General features: G+C 41.0%; 1 protein-coding gene across 10 annotated transcripts in view; it reads right to left on the reverse strand.

Moving 5' to 3' along the window:
• Positions 1-24,536, reverse strand: part of RARB (retinoic acid receptor beta) — a 334,393-nt gene that overhangs the window by 50,475 nt on the left and 259,382 nt on the right. For 6 of the 10 annotated variants that reach the window (XM_030007663.2, XM_030007661.2, XM_030007673.2 and 3 more), the window contains one exon: positions 19,556-19,704. In XM_030007663.2, the coding sequence (XP_029863523.1) occupies positions 19,556-19,704 (149 nt within the window). Of the gene's footprint in view, positions 1-251; positions 271-1,535; positions 1,630-5,167; positions 5,176-19,555; positions 19,705-24,536 lie in introns of those variants that run through there. The other 4 variants (XM_030007666.2, XM_030007670.2, XM_030007668.2 and 1 more) reach the window with 4 other exon arrangements.

Raw genomic sequence — 24,536 nt, forward strand, 5'->3', positions numbered from 1 at the left:
GCATACACACCCCAAACCAAAGCCGTCCTAGGGGGAGTGACAGGAGTTCAAGCACCAGCAGGCGAGGAGCATTTGCTGGGCGCTGGGGCTCCAATTCCCCACCCACCTCCACAAGCCTGGTGCTGCAAAGCCGCCAAGTTTTGGGTGGCACTGCAAGTAGCGTCATGCCCAGAAACATTTCCCAAATCTGACACTGGGCTTAAAAAACAGACAACGTTCTGTCTATCCCTCTGTGGGGGTTTGTACCTCACCTGCTTTGGTTACCTGCAGCTCTGTAGTGAGAGAAAACCCTGCAGGACATGGGGATGGGCAGAGCGGGTGCTTGCTACCTGATTAAACAGAGAAGCACATTTAAACCATTTCAAGGCTGGGTTCCAGGTAGCACAGGTATAACTAATACACTGGCCTGTTCACTAAAATCAGTAAAGTTAGAAGCAAGCCTAAGTTTTCCTCCAAGTGCTTTTTGTCAAATGAATTCCATCTGATCACACAACCCCAACAGCTTCTTCAAAAACCAAGAAAATTTGAATGCAACCTAACCTTAAGAAGTTGTCAGAAACTTCAGAGACAGCAAAGCATCACTGCCTCTAAATTAACCAACTTCTAGCGCCTACTGGCTCTTGGAAAACAAGCTACTACCTACTCTAATACATTCACCTCAAAAGGAATCTGTTTGGCTGAATATTTACATAAGCAATTTTTTAATGCAAATATTTCAGCATCCCATCCAAATTAACACCCTGTGACAGGAGATGAGACACTCGTGCCAAAAACATGCACAAATGATTCTTTTTTATTTGTAATTTAAAATGCCTTATGAATATAAAGAAAAAAACATTCTGAGAGACATAAAGCATTACTGTCATACATAATTGTTTTTGATAGCACCTACAATGTACTTGAATTTAAAGTACAGGAAGCTACTGAAGGCCTATCAGAAACAGTGATTTGCTCTAATATTCCTTTTATCCACAACTTTTGAAAGGAACATGGATCTTGTGTTTTTATTTTAGCAAAGACAAACAAAGCTTTGCAGAAATCACACTTATGAATTAATTCCATCCCTCTGAGCTGCTTTTATCAGCACCTTTTAACACAAAGCATTTTGGACAAACATTTCGATTTTTAATCTCATCTTTTCTGCGCACCATGCCATGCTCCTCCCAGGCCCACCAATCTTGTTATCTTAATGGATGACAGATAGAGTATCACTCTGACCATGCCACATTAGGCGTCCTCATTTACCGAGTGCAAGGAAAAAATGCTGAGTATAAATTATTCAGAAATCTATTGTATCAGTGTGTGTTCTCTGAACATCCACCACTGGCAGAGCAGACAGATTATTTTTCACTTTTAATTGTGTTGATATCTTATCTGCTGCACTGAAAGCAGAGAGTGATATGTGAAACCGTATGTATCAAGCAGAAAATAAACCCAGTTTACTAGCTCTATTGCTTAGAACTAAATAACCTATTTAGTCAATCTAACTTCAACACAATGCCAAAAAACCCCACCTCATCCCACTCACCACTTACTTTTGTAGTATTTGCCCGTGAGTGTGTCAAAATTAGAGAGCTCAGTACAGAGCTCCCTCTCCTTCACTGTCCAGTTGATTTTGGCAAGTCAGATGATTTAGAGCTCAAGTTATGCACATTGCATGAAGAGATGGATCATTTGATCTCAACAACGTCTTAAAAATATTTTGCCAGCACAGGGCATGCCAAATCTTATTTGCAGATGTAGCGGGCTTACAAGTTGAAAACTTGCACTGCAAGCCAGGGACAGGGTAATCAGCAGAGAAGGGCTATTGTGAGCTCAATCGGTTTGAACAGCCCGCTCGGTTCAGGTGGTTCACCTTTGATTACCCCCAAATACACGCAGCCAGCTATGACTCCAGCAGATTTAGAGGCCATTCTGTGGTAAATCTGCAAAATAAGCTGCTGAGTGAAGTGTATTGCTACTTTATCGTAAAAGAAACAAAGGAGTAGGAAGGACTTTTCAATGGTACAGTTTATCAGTCATTTATAAACTCTGACTGACTGAGCTCTGAAGGGGAAGATAAAAACCAGTAACAACCAAAAAGAAAATCCAGCCCACAACATACTTGAAACCTCTGCCGTTAGCTTTATTCTGAAATAGGGGCTGTACAAATATGTACCTTTTTTACAAAACAAATCTGCTTGTGATGCATATCCTCTTTTCAATCTATTTATTTTAATCATTCAAGTTACCCTCTATCCTTGCTAACCCTGTAAAACGTACTTGGGCAAGGCAAGGACCCCGTTTCTGCTCTCTCTGGAGCATCAAGAGAGTCATTTAAGGTCTCTCTCAGTGATGAGAACTGCACAAAACTACTTTGCTCTGTGTCCAGGGAATTGCCCAGGTACATTCATGAACTGAATGTGGTTTGCTGTATTTTTATTCCAGGTGGCAGCAGTCAAGGAACAAAAAGACCTTTCCTCACAAAGTCCTGGTAGGATCAGAGGTGAGGTTAGGGCTGAAACACACAATTTTTAGTTGTTAACCAGGAATATTTGCTCCGAAAGGCCTTGGTAACACACAATCCCACAACTGGAGTTGCATAGAAAGGCTTATAAAAGACCTAAGAGCCCCAGCATATGCTGTTAAGTGATTCCATCTAGTACAAAAGGCACTGTAAAATGGCTGCAGCCAGAACCCAGGACCCCACAAGTAATGAAAGCTGCCAAAGCAGCTATCTAAAAGGAAGCTAAAAATGAGCATACTCCCAGTTGCACAGCACTTTTCCGGGATGTCTGCACTGTCTATCACGCTTTGGAAGTCACGGCTTGCAGAATAAACAAATTAATTGTCTGACATTGTGGCTGGAAACCACCGCCGGCACAAAATGGAAGCAGCTACAACAATAAGTAGAGGAAGGCTCACTGCCAGGAAGCAAAGAAATTGTGCTGATGATGTATGTCGGGGCAGGATAGGCAGATCTTTGTAAAAACAAATTAATAAATGTTGTTAAATGTCAATAGCTTGTAGCGAGCACCTAGAGATGCCAGCCACCCGGCAGCAGAGGGGCTGGCCACCAGCCCGCCCTGGGAAGTGCTCTGGGTTTGTCTGTCATTGCTGCTGTTTCCAGCAGAAACTGTGCTCGCCATCCTTTTGTCTCATCTAGCTAGCTATTCTGCAGATGAAGAGCAGCCGTAACGTTCCATGGCCGAAGAACCCCGGATTTGCTATTGAAACCAGGGTTTTGTTTTGTTGTTTTTTTTAAATTGACAGGACTCAAAACACTTCATAAAAATAAGCAGGTGTTATCCCACATCTTGCATGTGGGAATACAGACCTGTGGACCTAAGAGCAACCCACTAAGGGGAAAAAAAGGCCTATCCTCTTTTCATTATTTTTACACAAATGGAAAAGTTTGAAAGGTTTCAGGGTTTTCTCATTTCTTAAAAAGAGAAAAAGGCCCAGAGGACAGGGACAGGCAGATGAGGAAGGTGTCACCCCCACCGAGCTACCAATATGAGGATGCTCATCCACAACTGCAAAAAATTCTCTGGCAAAGACAAAGCAGGCCATGCTTGATAAACCCTAATAGTTTCTAAGGTGATAAAAGTCTTGTGGGCCTCAGAGGGTAAGAAAAAACCCCCAATTTTGACGACAGAGCTTGAAGGAAATTATTCACAGGGCTACTAATGCCAATTAGCCATTAGCCACTGGTGAGGCTGGAAACAAACCCCATTTTTCATGGTGCCCCACACCAACACATCTTCCGATTCCACAAACCTTGGCCTAATGTTAAATATATGCCCCAAAACATCAAAACGCTGATTTTCTTTCTGGGGAGTTTGAAACCCTTCTGCTGGCCAGCTGGCAGAGAGGCAGCTACCGATGAAACGGGGGAGATGCGTTCAATCAGCTGCAAATCTGCAGCAACCAGACTTCTCCAGTGAGGGTACCACAGCATCCCTAACACTACGCATGGATTTCTCCACAATTTCGATTTTCACTGAACTCCTGACCTTTTTAGCAAACATGTCAAAGTCTCCAGACAGAACAGTCATCACCTTGAAACAATATGTGAGGGGAAAGAATGGCTGAGATTTTCTGCTTCTCCACTTCAGTAATTTAAACAGAGAGGAAGGTGCTGGTATGCACTTCCATCTGCTTTCTTCAAATTAAAAAAAAAAAAAAAAAAGGAGATGAAATGTATATAATTAAAAAGTTACAGTTAACTTCCTCTCAGTAATGTCTGTAGGATGATTTTTGGCCTGCTAGGAAACTCCAGATGGGAAGAGTAATGAATATAATTTAATACGAATAACATGAGATCAAAGAAACGCTTTTCTGAGTTGCAGCGCACTGAGTTATTTCACACAGTTTAATGGAGAACTCGGGAATAAATTATTGCATTTTGCTATTTTCTTATATTTTTGTTTATGCAAATCAATTCCCTTTAACCTAATTTGTGGAGGACCAGACCTATAACCCAATAAAACCATAAAATGTCACTAGGATGGTCGTACAACTGGCTAGCACTTATCCAAAAGGCTATATGTTGTTAACGGCTCATCGTTTTTTTCTTCTCTTCCCCTCCAGTGCCTCAGGATTTATACCACCAATTAAGACAATAATGAGTGCCCCAGGTTGACCTCCCAGGAGCAAGAATTAATTAAGCGCAGTATTTCTTCATAAAGAATGACACTTTTCCAAACCATTTATGTAGCTGCTCTCTTGCATGGAAGCACAGTATCAGGAAAGACTTTCCAAATTGTTATCCACCAAATGTACGACTGATTTTGGTTTACGCTATTTGGGTCTCTGTTCTTATCCATTTGAGTTTTCGGGTGGTTGGAGGAGGAGCACCATCTTCCAAGGACAATGTCACAATTTTACTAGACATACGTGGAATTTTTTTGCACAGAGCTACAAAGGAAAGACACTAAGCAACAGCTATTCTAACAAAGTAGTAGACCTCCTAGTAAAAACAAACAAAAAATCCCCGCCAAGCTATACCCATGCAGAGACATGCAGATTCCTGCAGCAGGCAGGACAAGGAAAAGACTCATGTTAGCTATGCAATTACTATGCTGCAATTACTTGTAGTAGTCTCTCAAATTAGCCTCTCCATTTAGCTGCTGGCAGAGATGGAAACACGTGAAGAGGAAAGGGCAAGCTCAAACACAAACCTAACATGGGAGAAAGAAGGTATGTGCACGCTCCAAGGAAATTCCCCGCACGGGCAGGCTTTGCATCCTCCTCCTCCTCCCCTCCCAGCCTTCACCACAGAGTTCCTGCACATATTTGGCACCACAGTTATTTATCAGCAGAGGCATGGGGACTTTCATTAATTATCAGTGAATATAAAAATCTCTGCATTTCTGCACTGTCTGAAATTTATAGAGGCGCTAGTTTCTAACCCACTATCAGCAACCGAATGTTTACAGCTCAGCTGAAATAATAATGCAAACTATGCCACCAATATTTATATACGCCTGCAAGCTGGCTGAAGCGCAATTCCCCTTGCTCTAGCAGAGAGATTCGCACAGTCGGCGTGCACAGCCAGCTGTTCCCTGCTCTCTCCCCAGCCCAGCCAGAGCCAATGCAGCCCCCCAGCCTGAGCCCGGCCGGCCGGGTGGGTGCCTGTGGGTGCTGGGCCAGCACCCACCTGCCAGGACGGCCAGCGAAGAGCTGGCTCTGGCCGTGCTGCAGCACGGCTCCCGCTTGTCTTTAAAACCCAGCACATTTCTGTTCTCTTTGTCCAACCTGGGATGAGTTTTAAAATGTACCCGATCCGCAGCAGAGAAGAAGTTTCTGAGGAGGGATGAAGTGACACATGAAAACAATGCACAAAGCAACCCAAAAATATTCAGAAGAAATAACATGGACATAAACATGCCAAAATAAACCAGATGTCTTGAGCATTATGCTTCCTGGTACATTTTTCAGGCATCCATCTGAATGACTCATGTTCATTATCTCCCCACAATTCTTTTTTTTCTCTTAGTTTTGACAATTGATCTCTAAACAAATATGTTGTATCAGATCTCTTGAAATCTGGCAAGTAGTATCTTGTACTTACTACTTTATGCTACACTCTAATTCCCCCACATTCAGCGACAAAGAAACTCTGTTAATACAGAACTGCCCACTAAACCCTTGTAAAACGTAGAGTTTAGTGAAACTCGGATGCCTGGAAACTAGAAAACAGAGTTCAAGTAAACACCCAGAAATATGCAAGTCTGGCGCTCTAGTGCTGGCAGTAGTCAAGGAAAATTACCTTTCCACACTGCAGCTGAAACTCATTACTGAAGGCGACAGCAGAGGGATGAGTTGGAGCTGGACCAGCTTGGCAAACCCACCATTTTTAAGAGTGAGATGGTGGCCATACCCCTCTGCCCGGTTCCCATACACAGTCAAAGTACAGATGGTCAAAACAGTCTCAACAACATGGAAAAGCAGGCTCAGAAAGGTGGATGAAATGCAGTCTGTGCCAGTGCAAGGGATTAGCAACCGCACAAACAGAGCCAGAGAAATCAACTGATTTGTTCCTCCAAGCAATAAGGACTCTTAAGGTAACACTAATCGGAGATACGTCTCTCATTGCAAACACTGACACAAATCACGCTGAAAAAGCATCACAGCTTACAGGACAAATGCAGCGCTGCCTCCACCTTGCCCACTCTCAGGCACCACTGTTCATTCAGCCAAGCCCTAGGGAAGCAAGGGAGAGTCTGGGACTGGGCAACTTTGACGATGAGAAAACATGACCTTTCAGAGATGAGTGAATGAGCTGGGGCTGATTAATCTAACACAGGAAAATCTTAGCAAGATGTTTTCCTGTTTTCTCCCTCCCCTGCCAGACTTTAATCAATTGCCAGATTCAAGCACAGAGCTCATATAATCACAAGACAATCATTCTTTCAGTTTACGAAAATCACATGGACTTGGGGTAAGATAAAAGGTCCTTCTAGTTAGCTCATCCATTTGGCTCCTGGGTGCTGTGCTTGCATCTCTCCTGTTCAACCTAACACTCCCTTTCTTCTTTCCTTTCAAAAAACCCATAATTTTCACTTCTGTTTCTGTACACGTAGCAGTCGCTGTGCATCACTATGGATAAATGGGGGCTGGTTAAGACCATTTGCAGCAGCATCTGAGCAATGCCTTGACCCCCTGATCCAAAAAAAAAAAAAAAAAAAAAAAAAAAAAAAGGTAGTGCTCATTCATTTAAAAAATGATGGGCTGCAGAGCCTTCTCCGAAACGCTCTGCTTAAATCTTCCTAAATCTGGAGCACTGCCAGTCTTTTGGGCCAGCAGAAAGCACATGAGGATCACAGTGCACTCTGAAGCGCGGACCTAATAATTTACATATATTTTTATCATAGGTGCACAGGGCTCCAAAGCAAGCCAAGCACCCCAGAGACGGGGAAGACCTCTCCCCTGTTGGGAAGATCCATCTGGAGAGCAGCCAGCCAGGACACTCGCGGGAGGAGTGAACAGTAGCCCGTCAAGGCGGCTGTACCATGGCTATAAATCTCTGCTTTCCCTGGTAAGCGCCTGGGAGGAGGGAGAGGGAACCGGCCACAGCTGACAGTAATGGGTCCCATTAAATTGTCACTTTTAAATAGACTCTGAAACAGGAACAAACTTGCTCCGTAAGCATTTGATCAGTCTCCCCGCTGCCAGGCGATGGCAGACCCTGCTCAGGTGCCACAGCTGGGGGCTGCTGGCTCTCCTCTCCAGCACTGGAAGAGTCCCCAGCAGTCACTGAGGTTCACTATAGCTGGAGTGAAATCACTGACTGCATTTACAGCCAACCAAATCTATATTTTTTGGCACTACTTGCGACTGCCGTCTCACCTTGTAATTTATGTTTCCGTTATTCTAGACAGGGGATCCAGAAACAATGTACCTTTTCCCCTTTAAATGTAGGTATTATGATACATTTTTTATTGCATAGTAACTTTTCCCACTAAAATATATTAAATGAGAAATTTTAAGCATAGCCATATGAAATCATAAGGGACTTTATACACAAAAATGTCTTTCTACTTCTCAGCTGTCTCCTGAATTGAGCTGTGGAAATTGTGGGGACTCCTGCATATTATCAAAGGGAAGAACAATTTATGAGTAGGGACCCTGAATATTTGGCAGACCAGCTGCAGCAGTATACCAATTGAACAGTTACTACACCAATATACCAAAACTACCAATTACAGAATTGGATGCATGGCTTCTTTAACACTACAAGAAGTTTTTATAAATGGAGTACTGAGCTGCACAGATGTCACACCTAGAGGTGTCTCCTGTATATAAGAAGTTCCTCTGAAATAATCAGAATAATATAAAATAGGAGGAAGGACACAACATGTACATCCTTTACATGGAACTGAAGAAACAATGTAACCATACTTAGAGACTATAGCAAAATCCAGATACAAAGAGGGAAAGATGGGCACATGGGTATAATCTTAACTTTGGCAGTTTCTGATTTTTGGAATAGCTACTCAAAAATGGAAGAGTTTTTTTAGTAAGGCATTTGTTTTGTTTTACAGGGGGAAGAAAAAGAAGAATGTATACAATAAACAAATTAAAGAAAGAATCTGTAAAGCTGACTGTACTGGACATACCAAATCTTGGAAAATTACATCCAATTGTCTTTCCTGCTATAGCACAAGACTGGAATTTCACAAAGAGCAGCTCTGCAAAGCTCAACAGCTCTGGGATCCATGCTGCAAATTCAATTGCACTCCATTTCCAGAAGCAGCTAAAGAAAATACCCCTTTAGGAAACTTCCTCAAAGGAACACTTCATTCGGGATTAGAAAGAACCTCTGTTTCCATTAGCAGGTCAGTCAGTAAGCGCAGAGAGCAATGGAAGGTCACTTTCCAAGGCCAATCAAAGTATTTCTGCAAATTGAGAAGCTGACCGCTTACGAACTGAGTTATGCTTTACAATAACCAGAAAATACAGATTGATGTATCTTTCAAAATAAATTCAAAATAAGTAGTAAACAAAGAGCATCTAAATATCTACTTAACATGTAAGTGAACAGAATTAGATAATGGATAATTCCATTTTGTACACTTACGAAACCCCTTAAATTTGGATTTACTTCTCTAAGATGTGCCAGTCAGAAAATCTTTAAGTACTTGTTAAGAAAGACGCAAACTGCAATTTAAAAAGATGCCTAAAGCAAGCAGAACAGTGACCCCAACCATCTCACCAGCACCAAAGTCAACACTCAGCCAGAACTACACTCAGCAAACTATTCTATTCTCACCCTCTCTTCCAGGGAAAACAGTGCACTGTCTTGTGGGGTCCAGCAAGCTATCCTAAATCTAAATTCAACAGATCAACTGCTTGTATATCCTTCTCTATCAAAGTCTCATTAAACAGTTTCTTTTTAAAAAGAAGTTCCAGGGTTAGAAAATGAAAGCTAGTACATTGTGATTTTACATGTCTGTAATTGTTGTTCAGTAAGCATAAATAAATATGGCATACTATAAAAAAAAAAAGGTAGGCTATTACTGTTAATAGAAAATCTCAGAGTATTCATTTCTGAGATGTTTGCTCAGATATCCATATTTCCTTATCTGCTGAATTACCTCTGAAAACAATACTTCTACAGATCATATTATAAAATGTTGTATTGAACATGGTGGAAAGCTGCATTTTTTTCCTAGACTGTAGCAACTTTCTGGCTGTGCAGAGGACAGCCTGTACTCCATAACTATAATTAAAAACCACACGTGGTTCTTAAACTAATGGAGAGCTATGAAATAGATTGAGAAGATGAGAACAAAATAAAAGGTTTTTCCCTCTCTCTAGTGAAGAAAATTGAAAAAGTAAAATCCATTAGAACCTACTTACAGGAAAATAAAAACACACTCCACATCCATTGCATGCAAACCAGGGGACTTTTCAGCAGGCAAGGGTACCAGCCTGAATTGCAGCCCACTTGCTTCTGGCATCTCTGGTCGGTACGTCACGATGTGATTTGCATAGACAGCACTTTTTACACATACATATAATTTACTTTGTTCTGTGGAAGCTGTTGCAAACCATGCGCACGGTACTGATCTGGTGTGAACCTCGGCTCTCTCAGCCATCTGCTAATAAGACACAACAGCTACGGGCAGGTGAAAGTTGGACAGAAACGTGACAAACACATCTACAAGGACTCTTCAGTACCTATCTTGGTACAAGAAACCATGATTCAACTCCAATAACAACAAGTACATACACATGTAAATTTGAAGTTTATTCTTTTTATGGTGCACCTTCTCAGGTATAGAAAGGAACAGACACTGCCAGAAGAGTAAGACTCAACAATTTTAGTTTAATAATACGGCTGCATCCAAACTGTCCAGGGGAGATGGCCACATGCAGGAGGAGCGCTAGTTGGTACAGCCAGAAACCTTCCAGGTACGCAGCACAGCAAAGCAGTGCCCTAAAACGTGGCTGGTCACCAAAGCAAGATCATTTAAGAGTCTGATGCTGCTGTTCTTTTTTGAGAAAGCCTTCACTGACAGTATATCGGGAATTTTGCAGGAGAAGGGACTGAAAAATTTAAGCCAAACAATTATATGTCGCTATTTCACAGTTTATGCAAAGTAAGAGAGTATTTTCCAGTTCCTGTTTCCACAGGACATTAGCCCTTGTGCTCACAAATAACTGGAGCAGTGTGGTTAGCATGGTTAGAAAGTGATTTGGGATAATCTCGGCACTTCTATAGCACCGGCACCACTGCCAGAAAAAAATGAAAGTAATTAGTAAAAACAACTATTCTCACAGTTTAAGATGAACCTCTGATCTATGACGGAGGGCAACAGGCAGGATAAGAGGAAGATTAGCTGTGCATGTATGTCCTATACCCCCTACCGACACTGCTGCTCTTTGTCTGTCTCTGCTCCAGAAGCCCAATGCAGGGGAGCAGCAGAGGTATAATCCACAACTTGGGCCCAAAGCACTGGAAATCACAATACAGCATTCAAGCACACACCAAAATTTTCATTTTTGTTATCTGTCACGGTTGGCAATTAGGTTTTTTTTCTTCATTCATGTCATTCACACAACCCAGAAAAAGTTTTTAAAATACATGGCAAGACAAAATTTTTTTTCCTGATCCCATCTATTTCATCATGCTTACTTGCTCTCAGTGGGTTTCTAATAAATATATGCTTCCCCATCCTTCAAAAATTTGAAATAAATTCAGGATCTGGAAAAAGTTTTACCTTCCAAACAAAGAGAAAAATTAATTAAGAACTTACTGAAACAGATACCAGCTTCTCACAGGACACCTGGCTTTCCTGGTTTTGTTATTTTAAAAACGAAAATTGCAAAGACAGCATTAAAACAATCAGGTCTCCTCTGATAGTATGAGATATATATAAAAATTCCAGGTTTTCAGTACTATGTTTATATCAGTTGTAACTCATTTAATGTCTTTCTGCATATGGCACTGCTTTCTGCAAACGAATGGCTTTCAACATTGCTACACTGCAAAGTGCTTACAGTTTAAGATCTGATGATATTAATAGAATGCAAAAATGTATCTAAAAATACATTTTTCACCTTCTAAAAAATGATTGTTGATTTAGCTGAAACTAGGAGCAATTTTCCATGATTTGAGGAATTTTTCATAGCTGTGCATGAACGACAGCATGCATCTCTACTGCTGGCACTGTCACTTACTAATACAGCTTAAATGGAGACAAATACAGCTTGATCATTCAAGCTGATCTATATTTTTCTTTGAACCAATAGAAGCTTTTACAATTGCATTGCTGCAAACAACATTACTTCTTTCCCTGATACAGATCATACCATGCACATATTTTCAGCTTTACATTTCTTACTTTTTTTTCAGTTGTAGGTGATTAAAACATGCCAGGAAAACAAAGCCAAGCAAATATACAGAATATTATGGTTTTATGAAGTTTGCTTTTATTTTTTAGTGTTAGGTAACTGATTCTATGTCTGGACCCTTACTTCCCAGTAAAAGGGCATAAATATAGACTTATATGTAATTACATTATAGCTAGAAGCTAACATGTGCAAGAATGGTGTTATCAAAAAGAACTGCTGCTTAAGATCCCTCTACAATCCCAGAACTGCCTAAGAAAATGCAAATTTGTCCTCACATGATTTAAGAGGCATTATCAAAAGAAAAAGGCATCTGTCCGGAAGGACACTGTTCCATGAAGGGAACTTGGCTATGACAATCCCTAAAATATTTTAGGCCACTCATCAACATTTCTTGCAGACCCAAGCATAATATTCTTGCCATCAAACTTCAAATAAATAAATAAAATCAAAACCAGTTCTACTCTCTGTCAGTAGCATTTTGTAAATCCATTGTTGACCAGTGCTGACCACAGATTCATGTCCTGCAACAGGGGAACGCCAACCCTCTCAGTGTCCAGGGGGACATAACCGTGGGGGACATCATGGAGAATATTAATACAGCTATGCTTTGGGCATCTACCCAATGGCTCATGGGGACAGGCTGCTCTGGAGGGTGACGCAGGGTAGATCTAGTTTAGGTGCTCTGAATCAGCCATCAGAGGAGCTCCTCTCTCTCCACTGACTGCAGAGAGAGCCCAGTCTGATTCAAAGTTAGGCAACCAATTTTGGGCCCCGGGCTGGGTGGTAGGACTGCCTCCCACTGCATCTGTAAGCAACTAAGATAAAGCTGTAACAAAATGACAGCTTTTCTCCCAAGCTAAACATCCACCTGGATCAGCAAATCTGGAAAAAGCAAAAACTGTTTCATTTTCTCTCTTTTTTTTCTTTTCTTCTCCTATGTGTATCTTATCTTTTTTGTGGCAGTCAGTCCTACAGAATTATAGACCTAAGTCTCAGGGTTTATATCAACGCCTATTTTCCATACTGCTAAAAGTCTTTGCAATAAAAAAAAAAAAAAAAAAAATTGAGCCAGGAAGGTGTCAAACAAATAGCCATATTTTCATAGCTGAAGACGTTTGAAAATATATTAAATGTGGCTAACCTTTTAATTTAAGGATCCCATATTAGATACGACTTTATATGAAAACTCTGATGGAAGGAAAGCTATTCTTCCTTTATGATAAAGCCGACCTGGGATCACTCAGTATTGAAGTAGATTTATCTATGTTTTTGTCCATTAGCATCAACAACAGGCAGAGAGGCACCTTGATCATTCAGACAAAACTGCTGGACCGTAACTAAACCTACCCTCTTATATGCTGTGCTGTCTTCTCTCCTGAAACTGCTCTAGGCATCTTTGCTGCCCACCGAGTTCAAGCCAGGAATCCAGGCAGGATTGCCAGCAGAGGAATGCCGTCTTTTAAACGGCCAGAACAAGAGACAAGGCTTTCAGAGACAGCTGAAGCTGCCAGAACACCATCTTCTCCTCCTTGCCCACACAATGATGGCATTGTGTGGGGAATCCAGCCCACTACTCTCAGTCTTCCTTTCTGCAAACCCGGTTACAGTGACGAATCAAGTCAGGACCAAAGAGCTGAGCTTTCAGTGACAGCCCTATAACCACTTGTACCAGCTGGATAAATCCAAGTTGCTCATTCTGTATGGAATTCATTTGTGTGCTGTCTAGCAACACCCAGAGACCAGGGTGGGGAAGAGATTTCAGCAGTCTTTAACTGAGGTCATGAAACACATGAGTAGCTTCCAAAACCCGCCTCTGAAATGCCACAGTTTACAAAATGGGAAAGTTTTAACTAAGCTGAATATTATCAATGTATTGTATTTTACACATAAAAAGATGGACCGGCTCTAGAATTTTTCTCACAAAATACAAGTGCACCGTGAAGATCGGTTTGGTTTGAGATTCTAATACATACACAAAGCCGTCGACAGGCTAAGAGGCACATCAGCCTTTTGCAGCATAACACCCAGAAATAAACACGAAGCCATGATTTTTTTTCTTAAACCAGTTTAAAACACCAAAAAAAATCCTGACTGCTGAATTTGACCGACCAAATTGACAAAAAGCTCAGGATATCAACCTTCTGAAAGCTCCCAAACTTCAAATTTGGCAAGCAAGTAGTCAGGTACTCTAAATCTACAATCGCAAATAAAGTTTTCAGCATGAACATACTAAAATTAGAAAACAAGATAGCTTAAAATTATTTAGACAGCTCCTAAACTTTCATTGTGGTTCAGAAGTGCATATTATGGAACACTCCAGCCCCTAAAAACCTTAAAAGACTAGCCTATCAAAACAGGCCACAGAACAGTCTTTCTAGTGAGGCACAGTACTGAAGACTTGGGTAATGAATAAGACAGAAGGATCACTTAAAAAAAGGGTGCTTAGAATACTGAAAAAAGTGTTTGGCAAAGGAGGTTAGGAAGTTGTTCCCAGGTACCTGAAAAAATAAGGTCCAAGGATGACGGCGAGTGGGAAAAGGGGAAGGAAGGACAGGAGAAGGGACCAATCTAATCACCACGCAAGAAGACCACAGCAATGGTTTGACAATGAAGGCAGCTGAAGGCAGATTCTGGAGGAAAAAGGACAACAAATCGTGAATTACAATGCTGCAGATCAGAAATGTCATCATGGCACGATGTCTGAAAAAACTGCATGCCATGAGATTACAGTTGGTGATGTCACGAAGAGAGAGGATGGAAAGTTCTGTCTTCATGAACTCTGTGTCCAAGGTAGCAGTGAGGCGAGCAAGAGGATACACCAGGGGAAGACAGCAGGGGAGAAGTCAGAGATGGGGGTAACTTTGGAAATCATCCATGGGTTGGTTACAATTGAGGGACGATAAAATTCCCAGTGCAGTGGTTCCCAAACTGAGCATCACAAGGTCATCATCACCACCCACAGCTCTCCAAGGGCTCCTGGCTGGAAGGGTCTCCATTAAGAATACACCCTTTATGAGCAGAACATTGCCATGACCTCCCCCATTGGTCTACCATAAAACAGGTCAGTAACGTGCTTTTGAGAGAGAAAACCAAAGAACTGAACCTCAGGGAACAGCATCAGGAAGTGGATAAAGAGATACTGAATAAACAGTAAGCAAAGTAGGAGAAGAATCTAAAGAGCCCTGAAAGCCGGGAAAAAGAAGGCCTGCTGAGTCAAAGGCAGTCATCAACCCAAAACCTGGAGGACAGAAAGCTGTCTGTCCCTTTGCACTAGATGGAGACTGCTAGTGATCACTGTGATGGCAGCTTCACTGGAGCTCAAAGAAGAAAGGCAAAGGAGAAGGAAAGAGAGAGAGAACTAGAAGAAAACCAAGGGAAAGCCAGCACAGAAAAAGAAAAGGAACAGGGCCCTAATTAGATAAATATGATATGAGCAGAATTTTCCATTGTGTTTCCCTTGAGAAACAATATTGCCAGGAGTTCAAAGGAAAAGGTAAAAGAGTCAGAAAGGAAAAAGGAAAAGACTTGAGAAAAGGACCTCAGAGCAGAAGGATGTGCAATGCAGGAGGAAAAAGCAATGAATTTAAGGTTTAACATCACAGAACAGAGATTGCAAATCAGTTGAAGAAAGAAATGATGGGAATAGGAGTGAAGAAAGAGAAAAGGCAACAAGGTCAGAGGAAAAGAGAAAAAAAAGGAGAATTAATACTTGATTTAGCTGACATTTTAGTCTAGCTTCTTATGGAATGAGCTTTGTGCAACCCAGCTGTCCCTAAGCGAGGTTGCCTCTCCCCATCCCAACAGCTTTTGAACACGCTGGTCAGCTTCAGTGAAACTCTGAATCTCAAAGAAAATAAAGTTCTTTGCACGGACACTTGTGTTCAGGTAAAGGAGAAATGAATTTGTGTTCCTAACTAGATGAAAGGCTGTAACATGAATCCTTCCTTATTATTGCTCCCTGATTCACCAGAGAATCAGCATGAAACTCCAGCTCCATGCCGAGCAGAAGCCTTCAGTGAAACACAGGCTCTCTAAAAAACCTGGGTTAACCAACTAAAAGGCAGAGATCCAGAGGAGACAAGGCTTCCCCAGTGGCAGCGCTCAATGCTTATTGAAACCTGCAAAGCAACTGGCTAAATTTTTGTACAAAGAAAGCTAGCAAGAAAGAGAAGCATGAAGAACTGATATTGGGAACCAAGGGTGAAGGTAGACTTGAGTACAGGCAGGAGCCTGGATGGTTAGAAATAAGAAGTACAATGTGGCAGCTTTCTTATGGTACAGGACCAAGAAATGACTGTGTGAAAGCAAATGTAGAGCAAAGATGAAGGAAAAGAAAAATAAACCAAACAGTCCAAAAGGACTCAAGAGAAAAAGGTAACATTCTTCAGAGAAAGAGCAGAAACTGGCAACGTAGAGGTTTCTGAGGCTGTCTCTGGTGTTGTGCTCACCTACTGACTGCTCTCTGCTGTCATCCAGCACACCACTTCCATTGACCTGAAAGCTCAGACAGCTTTCAACAGCAAATGTAGTACATGACTGTCCACCAATGGGACCACTGGTTGACTCAGTGGTCTCATCATGTTCTTTGCCAGTTTCTAGCATTCACTAAGGAAGTTGATTTAATTGGTGGAAGAGATTCATAAAGTCCTAGTCCAATCTCTTGAAGAGCTAGCATCAACTAACCCAAATATTACCAGTCTCAAGCAGCTAAGTTACTGCTTTAAAAACTTGTTATTTCTCATAGACTGACAGGTTTTATATGTAACTAATCATTGGGGGGGGTTTCTTTTTTTTTTTTTTTTCCCTTTTAACAGCAGTGTGCTGGTTTTGGTTGGGATAGAGTTAATTTTCTTTACAGTAGCTAGTATGGGGCTATGTTTTGGATTTGTGCTGAAAACAGTGTTGATAACACAGGGATGTTTTCATTGCTGCTGAGCAGGGCTTACACAGAGCCAAGGCCTTTTCTGCTCCTCACCCCACCCCACCAGCGAGGAGGCTGGGGGGGGGCACAAGAAGTTGGGAGGGGACACAGCTGGGACAGCTGACCCCAACTGACCACAGGGATATTCCAGACCATACGACATCATGCTCAGCGTATAAAGCTGGGAGAAGAAGGAAGGGGGGGACGTTCAGAGTGATGGCGTTTGTCTTCCCAAGTAACCGTTAGGCGTGATGGAGCCCTGCTTTCCTGGAGATGGCTGAACACCTGCCTGCCCATGGGAAGTGGTGAATGAATTCCTTGTTCTGCTTTGCCTGCGTGCGCAGCTTTTGCTTTACCTATTAAGCTGTCTTTATCTCAACCCACGAGTGTTCTCACTTCTACTCTTCCAATTCTCTCCCCCATCCCACTGCGGGGGAGTAAGCGAGTGGCTGTGTGGGGCTTAGTTGCCGGCTGGAGTTAAACCACGACAAGCAGCTATTGCCAAGTGCTGAATTACCCCATCTTGCAAATTAGCAAATAACTGAACATGATTTTGTTGTTGTTGTTGAATAGTGGCTAACACAAGATAGATTTCTTCATGTATTTTGACAAGTATGGTCTTGCTTTAATTATTTATGAAAACGCTTTGCAGTATCCAATAAAAGCCCTACAGTATATTTTTGCATATTTTTCAAAAATAATGAAGTCTTAGGGACATGTGACCTTTCTGCTACAGTCTGCAATTACATCTGTGCTTAGAGGGAACGTGTGGGTGAGCAAATGACACCACCATTTGTGTGTTGGCATCTGAGTATGATGAGATTTCCTATTTAATGAAATCAGCTACAGCATATTCTTACCATAGTTATTCCTAACAGACACTTAAATTTTGATAGTTTTGTGGCAGCTAAAAGAAAAAAAACCAAACATGATATCCGAGGAAAACCTCAATACCAGAAAGAGATTCTAAAACTGAGGTAAGCTTAAATAGTTACTTTCACTACTTCAGTTATAAAATATGGGGGGGGGAACAAGACTCCAATCCTATAGTTTTTTGATACAAAGCCAGGACTATGATATTTTATGTCAATACAAAAGCCCAGTAGCAACTATCCTGGTTTCGGCTGTGATACAGTTAATCATCTTCCTAGTAGCTGGTACAGTGCTGTGTTTTGGGTTCAGTATGAGAAGAATGTTGATAACACACTGATGTTTTCAGTTGTTGCTAAGTAATATTTAGACTAAGTCAAGGATTTTTCAGCTTCTCACGCCCAGCCAGCAAGAAGGCTGGAGGGGCACAAGAAGTTGGGAGGGGACACAGCCAGAACAGCTGACCCAAACTGGCCAAAGGGGTATTCCATACCATGTGATGTCATGCCCAGTATATAAACTGGGGTGAGTTGGGCTGGAGGTGGGATCACTGCTCAGGAACTGACTGGGCATCGGTCGGAGGGTGGTGAGCAATTGCACTGTGCATCACTTGTTTTGTATATTCCAATTCTTTTATAATTATTATTGTCATTTTCTTATTGTTATTATTATCATTATTAGTTTCTTCCTTTCTGGTCTATTAAACTGTTCTTATCTCAACCCACAAGTTTTACTTTTTTTCTGATTCTCTCCCCCATCCCACTGGGTGAGGGGGGAGTGAGTGAGTGGCTGTGTGGTGCTTAGTTGCTGGCTGGGGCTAAACCACAACAGCACGGAAGAAGTTGCAGGTTCAAAGGATAAAGTAAAAATGGCTAACTGCACAGCATCTGAAAAATATTACAACACTTCACAAAAATAAGCCAGCAAAATACTTTTTATTAATTTATTCTAATAACTTCATTTATACGGATATAGCACCTGTCACATTTTCGACATGCATTAGTATCTTCACTGGACTAAGCACTACACAACTATTTTAATTTGAAGGATGAAAATCACAGGTCTTTAATTGTTAAAAAAGAACATTGCACTAGGGTACCATAACTAATAAAGTTAACTGTGAGAGCATCTATCCTAATGATATCTTTTCTCTAGCATTTTTCACACTACCTTCTTCTTTGCACCCATACTGTTCACTGTGTGTAAACCTCTCTTTATTGCCATACACACATGGTTTAGCTGACATTGCTTCTCTGATGTGTATCTCATCTTTAGACATTCTCTACTTTAGAACGGTGTATTGTATTACCGTATCCTATGGATAGTCAATTCATGCTCTGACAATCATGGCACTGGAAAGCAGCTAGCAGATGTGCCAGCACTGTAGTCTGCTAGATTAAATTTTGCAAATACCAACCTGCTAATCCTCAAATTCCCCATTTGATCTGAGATTAGTTAGATAGTTAAGAGACTATGGCAAAAAATTCCAGATGATCAGAACCTGTTCCCAAATTCCACCCCCTGGATATACAGAGGTAGCAGCACACAGAAGCAGCCAGGCTGAGAGCAGACAATAACCATGTGAGTTCTCAGGGTATACCTGACCTACAGATGGACAGTGAAGAGTCTCAAAGTGTTTTCATTTTATTCTTTGATTATGTCTACATCTATGATCACATTCTCATGTTAGTCAATATTTACGGAAGTCCCTGAAAGACATACTTTGGCAGCAGTTATGAAGGAAAATAATTCCAGGCATGATGGTCATTTACTTGGCTTTACTCATGAATCAGAATTAATTCACACAAGAAAGGTACTGGCGTCTCTGGACACAATCAAGTTACGCCTAACTGCATTGTTTTGCCCCTCTCTAAAATGAAATGCCGTCCTGTAAAAGGAAAGGTTGATGATGGCACTCACCTTACATCCCTCACAAGCACTGACACCATAGTGATATCCGGATGACTTGTCTTGACAGACAAAACAGGGCTTGTAAACACGAGGGGGTGGAAGTGGTGAAGGAGGGCTCGGAACAAGTTCCTCAGAACTGGTGCTCTGAGTTTCAACTGCTACAAAAGAAAAAAGAAATATAATTGAATGATTAATGAATGAATTTTAAATAACTGATTATTTACTGTATTACAACTATCAAACTGGCCCATATCTTTCTTTGTATAATAAACACTCATTTGTCTTTCCTAGCAAAATTTAAAGGGAACCAAAGTAAGGGAAGTAATGACAGGACTACATGCTATAGCCTCAAAAGTATATTTTAAAGTATCCAATCATTTTTCATGATCCAGCTACTCAACACCACAAAAGCTACAGCTCACATCAGATATAAGGCTTGAATCTCTTACCAGGCTCCAAAAATAGACAACTTTGGGCTCATGTTCTGGTTTTAGCCTACTGAATTGCATGGGATCCATGTGTGTGCACTGGTTATCAGCCTTCAAAGGGAAACTGTTTGTGGCATGTGCCCTTCCAATCTGTACCTGATCTTGGGAGAGCCCTTGTATCTCTTGCCTTTTTCTACAAAAGGTAACACTTCCAATATGCAATTCTGCCACAGCAGGACAGCAGCATGCATCAGGACATATGTAGAGAGACAAACGACTAACTGTAAGACCTGAAGTGAAAATTACCTGAACAAGTTGTCTTTCGGTTTTTTAATCTGTAAAACTAGCACAACCCAGCAACACTTCCTTACCTACCTTAGGATTTGTAATGTCAGGAAACCTCTCTGAGAAAGAGCTACTTACACATTATGACCCCACATCCCTTTATTGCCTTAATATTTCTAGATGGTCATTTGTTTTGAACCTGCTGAAAAGCCAGTTATCCCTTTCAGGGAAAGGACGTGAAAGCTCCACGATGCAAGATAAGGCCTGCGAACTACATCTTTCCAAAACATCTGCATTAGTTTTCTGTGATATGCTGTCATCATTCCTCACATTTATTGTAGATGTGCAATACATTTTCATGTTTCACCTAGCCGTCTGCTGCTTCTCAGATAAATCCCTCTAACTTTTCAACACATATGCAGAAATGACAGGATCTGTGAACTCAGATCTATCCAGAAATATTAGGCACTATCAGCAGAGCTAAATCTCAAGAGTACTAACAGCAGGCCCTAAAGAATATTACTCAATGGAAAAATCTTAGACAAGATTTACTGTACATTATATTTTTCAGATTACAAAGATGATACATTTGTATTAAACTCATGATTCATTGTCAACTCGTGTTCTGTAGAATTCACAGAGGGCATCACGGAGCACGATGCAACTTCTGATTACTTGTGAAAGAAGGGCCTCTTCCTGCAATTTTTACTTGGGTTAAGGTACTATCAACTTCAAGGACAGACATTTCTTGAGAAGAAAATAAATGCTAGAGTGAAGTGTTAAAGGCTGTGATTCTAAGCAAAGAAATATCTTTCCAACGGGAACAATTTATTTATATATCTAACAATAAGGAGGCTGTGAAAAAACAGAAAAGTAAAATAAAGTGGCTCCATATATTGTGATGTTAAGACAACGTCCAGAACTGTACTTATCTTTTTCAGTATTAAATACACTGAACCTTGGCTAACCAAAAAACTACAGGTTCCTACTGCACCAAAAAAACTTTAATGAAGTTTTTTCTTAATGAAAACACAGATAGGAATGATCATGTCTTTTCAACAGTAATTTTTGGTATTTAAGAGAGACAGAGTGTGCTCTGTTATTGATCTCTGCACAGCCATCCTGCTTGAATCAATAATCTATTAGTACTTTTAAATTAAAGTTAGATTCATCAAATGCCCTTGAGAGGCCTCAAACATTCCTCGCCTTATTTCATGCTCTTACATGAATTATGGTGGCTTCCAATCAGCCTAGAGAATAATAAAATTTAAGCTTTAAAACTCTAATACCAGCAGACAATGTGTTTCGTATTAGCTCATTCAACTCTCCCAGTCCATCTAAAAGGCAGTTTTTAGGCTCCCCATGGGAAAACAAGGTTGTGTCATTCAATAAAACAACTGCACTCCTGCAATCCTTCTGTGATTTCAGATTGGGGAGAGCAGTCTTTTAGGAATAATACCAATACACTTCTGCTTTTTTCATGATTTCATCCTAAACAAGCACCAGCATCCAACAGTAGTGTTCAAACCACGAACCATACATACAACAGAGGTCTGTTAGGCACTGGCCAAGCACCAGGAACTTGCGATACCCAAAAGAGATTAAGCAACCAACTCAGTTCATAAATACACAACATAGCAACTGAAGACCTGAAGGTGCTGCTAGAGAATTTTCTTCTGGTTGATTTGAAAAGGTATACAAGAAGGAAAGAGCCAATGTAAACCAGAAGGACCTCCGTAAAATACCCATATACACACATATGTTCCTGAAAGGGCTTAAGCTATTCAATATAATACTTGCATCAGCTGAACAACCTTCTAGAGAGTTTGATTTTTTTGTTGTTGTTTGCAAGAAAACCCAGTTTGGGAACATTCACTTTTGATCACAGGCAAGATGTAAGGCTTTCTGGAGAAGGCTTGAACTCAGGTTACACATGCTCAACTCCTACTCCTGCTTCTGACTTACTATTCTTCCTTGGATTTAGCCTTTTTAACTCTTTATTTGAAAATGTATGTACTGCCAGCATGGAAGTGCAGAAGTCCAGTGCAGGCATCTGTAGCAATTCATGCTCAGCAGGTATAAAGTGCTATTTCTGTATCATGTCGGTGGCTAGTGGACACATGACAGCAGAACCTGCTTTTTTTTCTGTGCATGTCTGCACATGCACGGTGGAAAAAAGAAAGGATGGGGGGCAGACAGAAAAAAAAAAAAAAGGCAACTTCTTTCCATGCCCTGCTGTCTTGTCTTGTGGGATGTGACACTTCAGGGTCCCTACTCACCTGAGAAAACAGAGCCTCAGTGCCATCACCCAACACCTGAATGCAGCTTAAGCACACAGGGATTCTCAAACAATCGGTCACTTCACAATTCCTAAGATGTCTGAAATATTTCTAAAGGCTAGATAAAGCAGCAGATAAGATCTTTAAAAGCACAGCGTGCTTCATGAGAGCTAATTTACTGCCAGCTAAACCATGTTGACAGATGGAGGAGGTATTTTACTTTGTGACCAACTAGAAACAGGCAGGCACTATGGAAATGCCTTGCATTTTGCTAGAAACTTAGACTATTAAGCTTGTATGTTAATGCACACTTTGGACAGTTAAGTCTTAAAAGAATAAGAAGTTGTAAAGCAAATGGCATTTCCTGGATAGCCTCAAGGGAATTTTGAATACTGAGCTCAGGGTCCCTGGTGGGAAGAAGCAATTTCAGCTAATTAGGGTGAATAGCAAAGTGTTGCATTTGGTCAAAACATTCTGTTAACCCTCATTTTTGTTGGCACCAACAAGAGTCTGGATTTTTTTGCCTCTTTTTTTTTTTTTTTTGTGAATTCACTGCAGGAGTGCAAGGCACACAGCTCACATACATTAGGCAGAAAGTCAAAGGAAACGCCAAAGTTCAACTAAAGTACAAGTAATTAGAACCAGATCCTCTGCTGCTTGTATGTGTGCATTTGATTGTAGAAGTTATTTATAAGCCTCCAAACATTTGAAAAAATAACTATATACTGTAGATCATTTAATTTTTATGTCTCGTCTGGAAAAAAAAGTCTGCTTTTAATCATCTTCCAGGAAAGAGCCAGGAACTGGGAAAGTGGGTCTCAATTGTTTCAATACAAATTTCTCTCTTTCATGTGCCACATAAAACTATACTATCAAATTAAATCCAAAATATCATTGACTCAGCCCCCCCATCCAATTTTTTTTTAATAAAAAACTTCTTTGAATTTGTCATGCTTAAATAGTTTGCATTGTTATGAGGGTTTTTTTGTTGGTTTCTTTTTTTTTTTTTTTAAACTGTTGTTTGGAAGACAGACAAGGGGAGGGGGGAAGAGAAAAAAAAAAAAAAAAAAAAAGAGTGAGAGAGAAAGAAAACATTATCGTGGAGACTTGCCAGCCTTGACTTAGTAACCTGGCCATGACCCTCCAGCGAGTGTGTGTTTGACCCGGTCACACATGACTCTGGCTGCGTACTGTTGCTGGGTTATAAGTCCCAGATATTTTTACCATATATACAACAGGTGGGGATCACAGACAACAGAAAGAGGAGAACAAAGTCTTCCCTTGTGCAAAGACTCCCATTTTCTCCCTTGCAAAGACAACACCACAAAGCAAAGAAGTCGCGCTACTATTTCACATATTGGCACTCGCTGTGCTGGATCGCTGGTTTACCCGGGGGTTGACGGCACGGAGGTGGACTGGGCTGGAGTGGGCTCAGGGCAGGAGGACAGAGGGAAAGGCTTAGGGGAAGCCATGTGCAATTGTTAATCGACGCAGAACGAATTACCACAGTCAAAAATCTTTCCTCATAGGGCTGGGTATGCATCAAGGTTCAGGAGGGAATGCTTTTTATTACGAGTGAACACTGCATACCTGGATTAAAACATAGGCTGCCGCAGTAACTCCAGATTGAGATATTATCATCAGGATTTTCAGAAGGACTTAAGAAAGTATGTTTTCCACATTTGAGGATTTCTTATTTGTGTCTTGCTAGCTGCACACATCTGCCTTAAAGCCATGATGTTAAATATAAGTTATTCTGTTTCAATTCTTGATTACAAATTTTCCAGCATTAATTTTAATCAAGTTATAGTTCATCTCTACAAGACTGTCTAGGTCTTAAAAAAAAAAAAGGTATTATTTGGGCTGAAAGCCAAAAAACCCTCTAAGTCTTCAGGTTTGCTTTTAGTCTGAAAAGGGGCATTCCACTTTCAACAGGGACATCAGAAGATGAAACTTTATGACCCGGTTTCTGCTTGAGGGTGCCCGATCCAAAATGAT

This window comes from Aquila chrysaetos, chromosome 3 (assembly GCF_900496995.4).
Source record: "Aquila chrysaetos chrysaetos chromosome 3, bAquChr1.4, whole genome shotgun sequence".
Lineage (NCBI taxonomy): Eukaryota > Metazoa > Chordata > Aves > Accipitriformes > Accipitridae > Aquila > Aquila chrysaetos.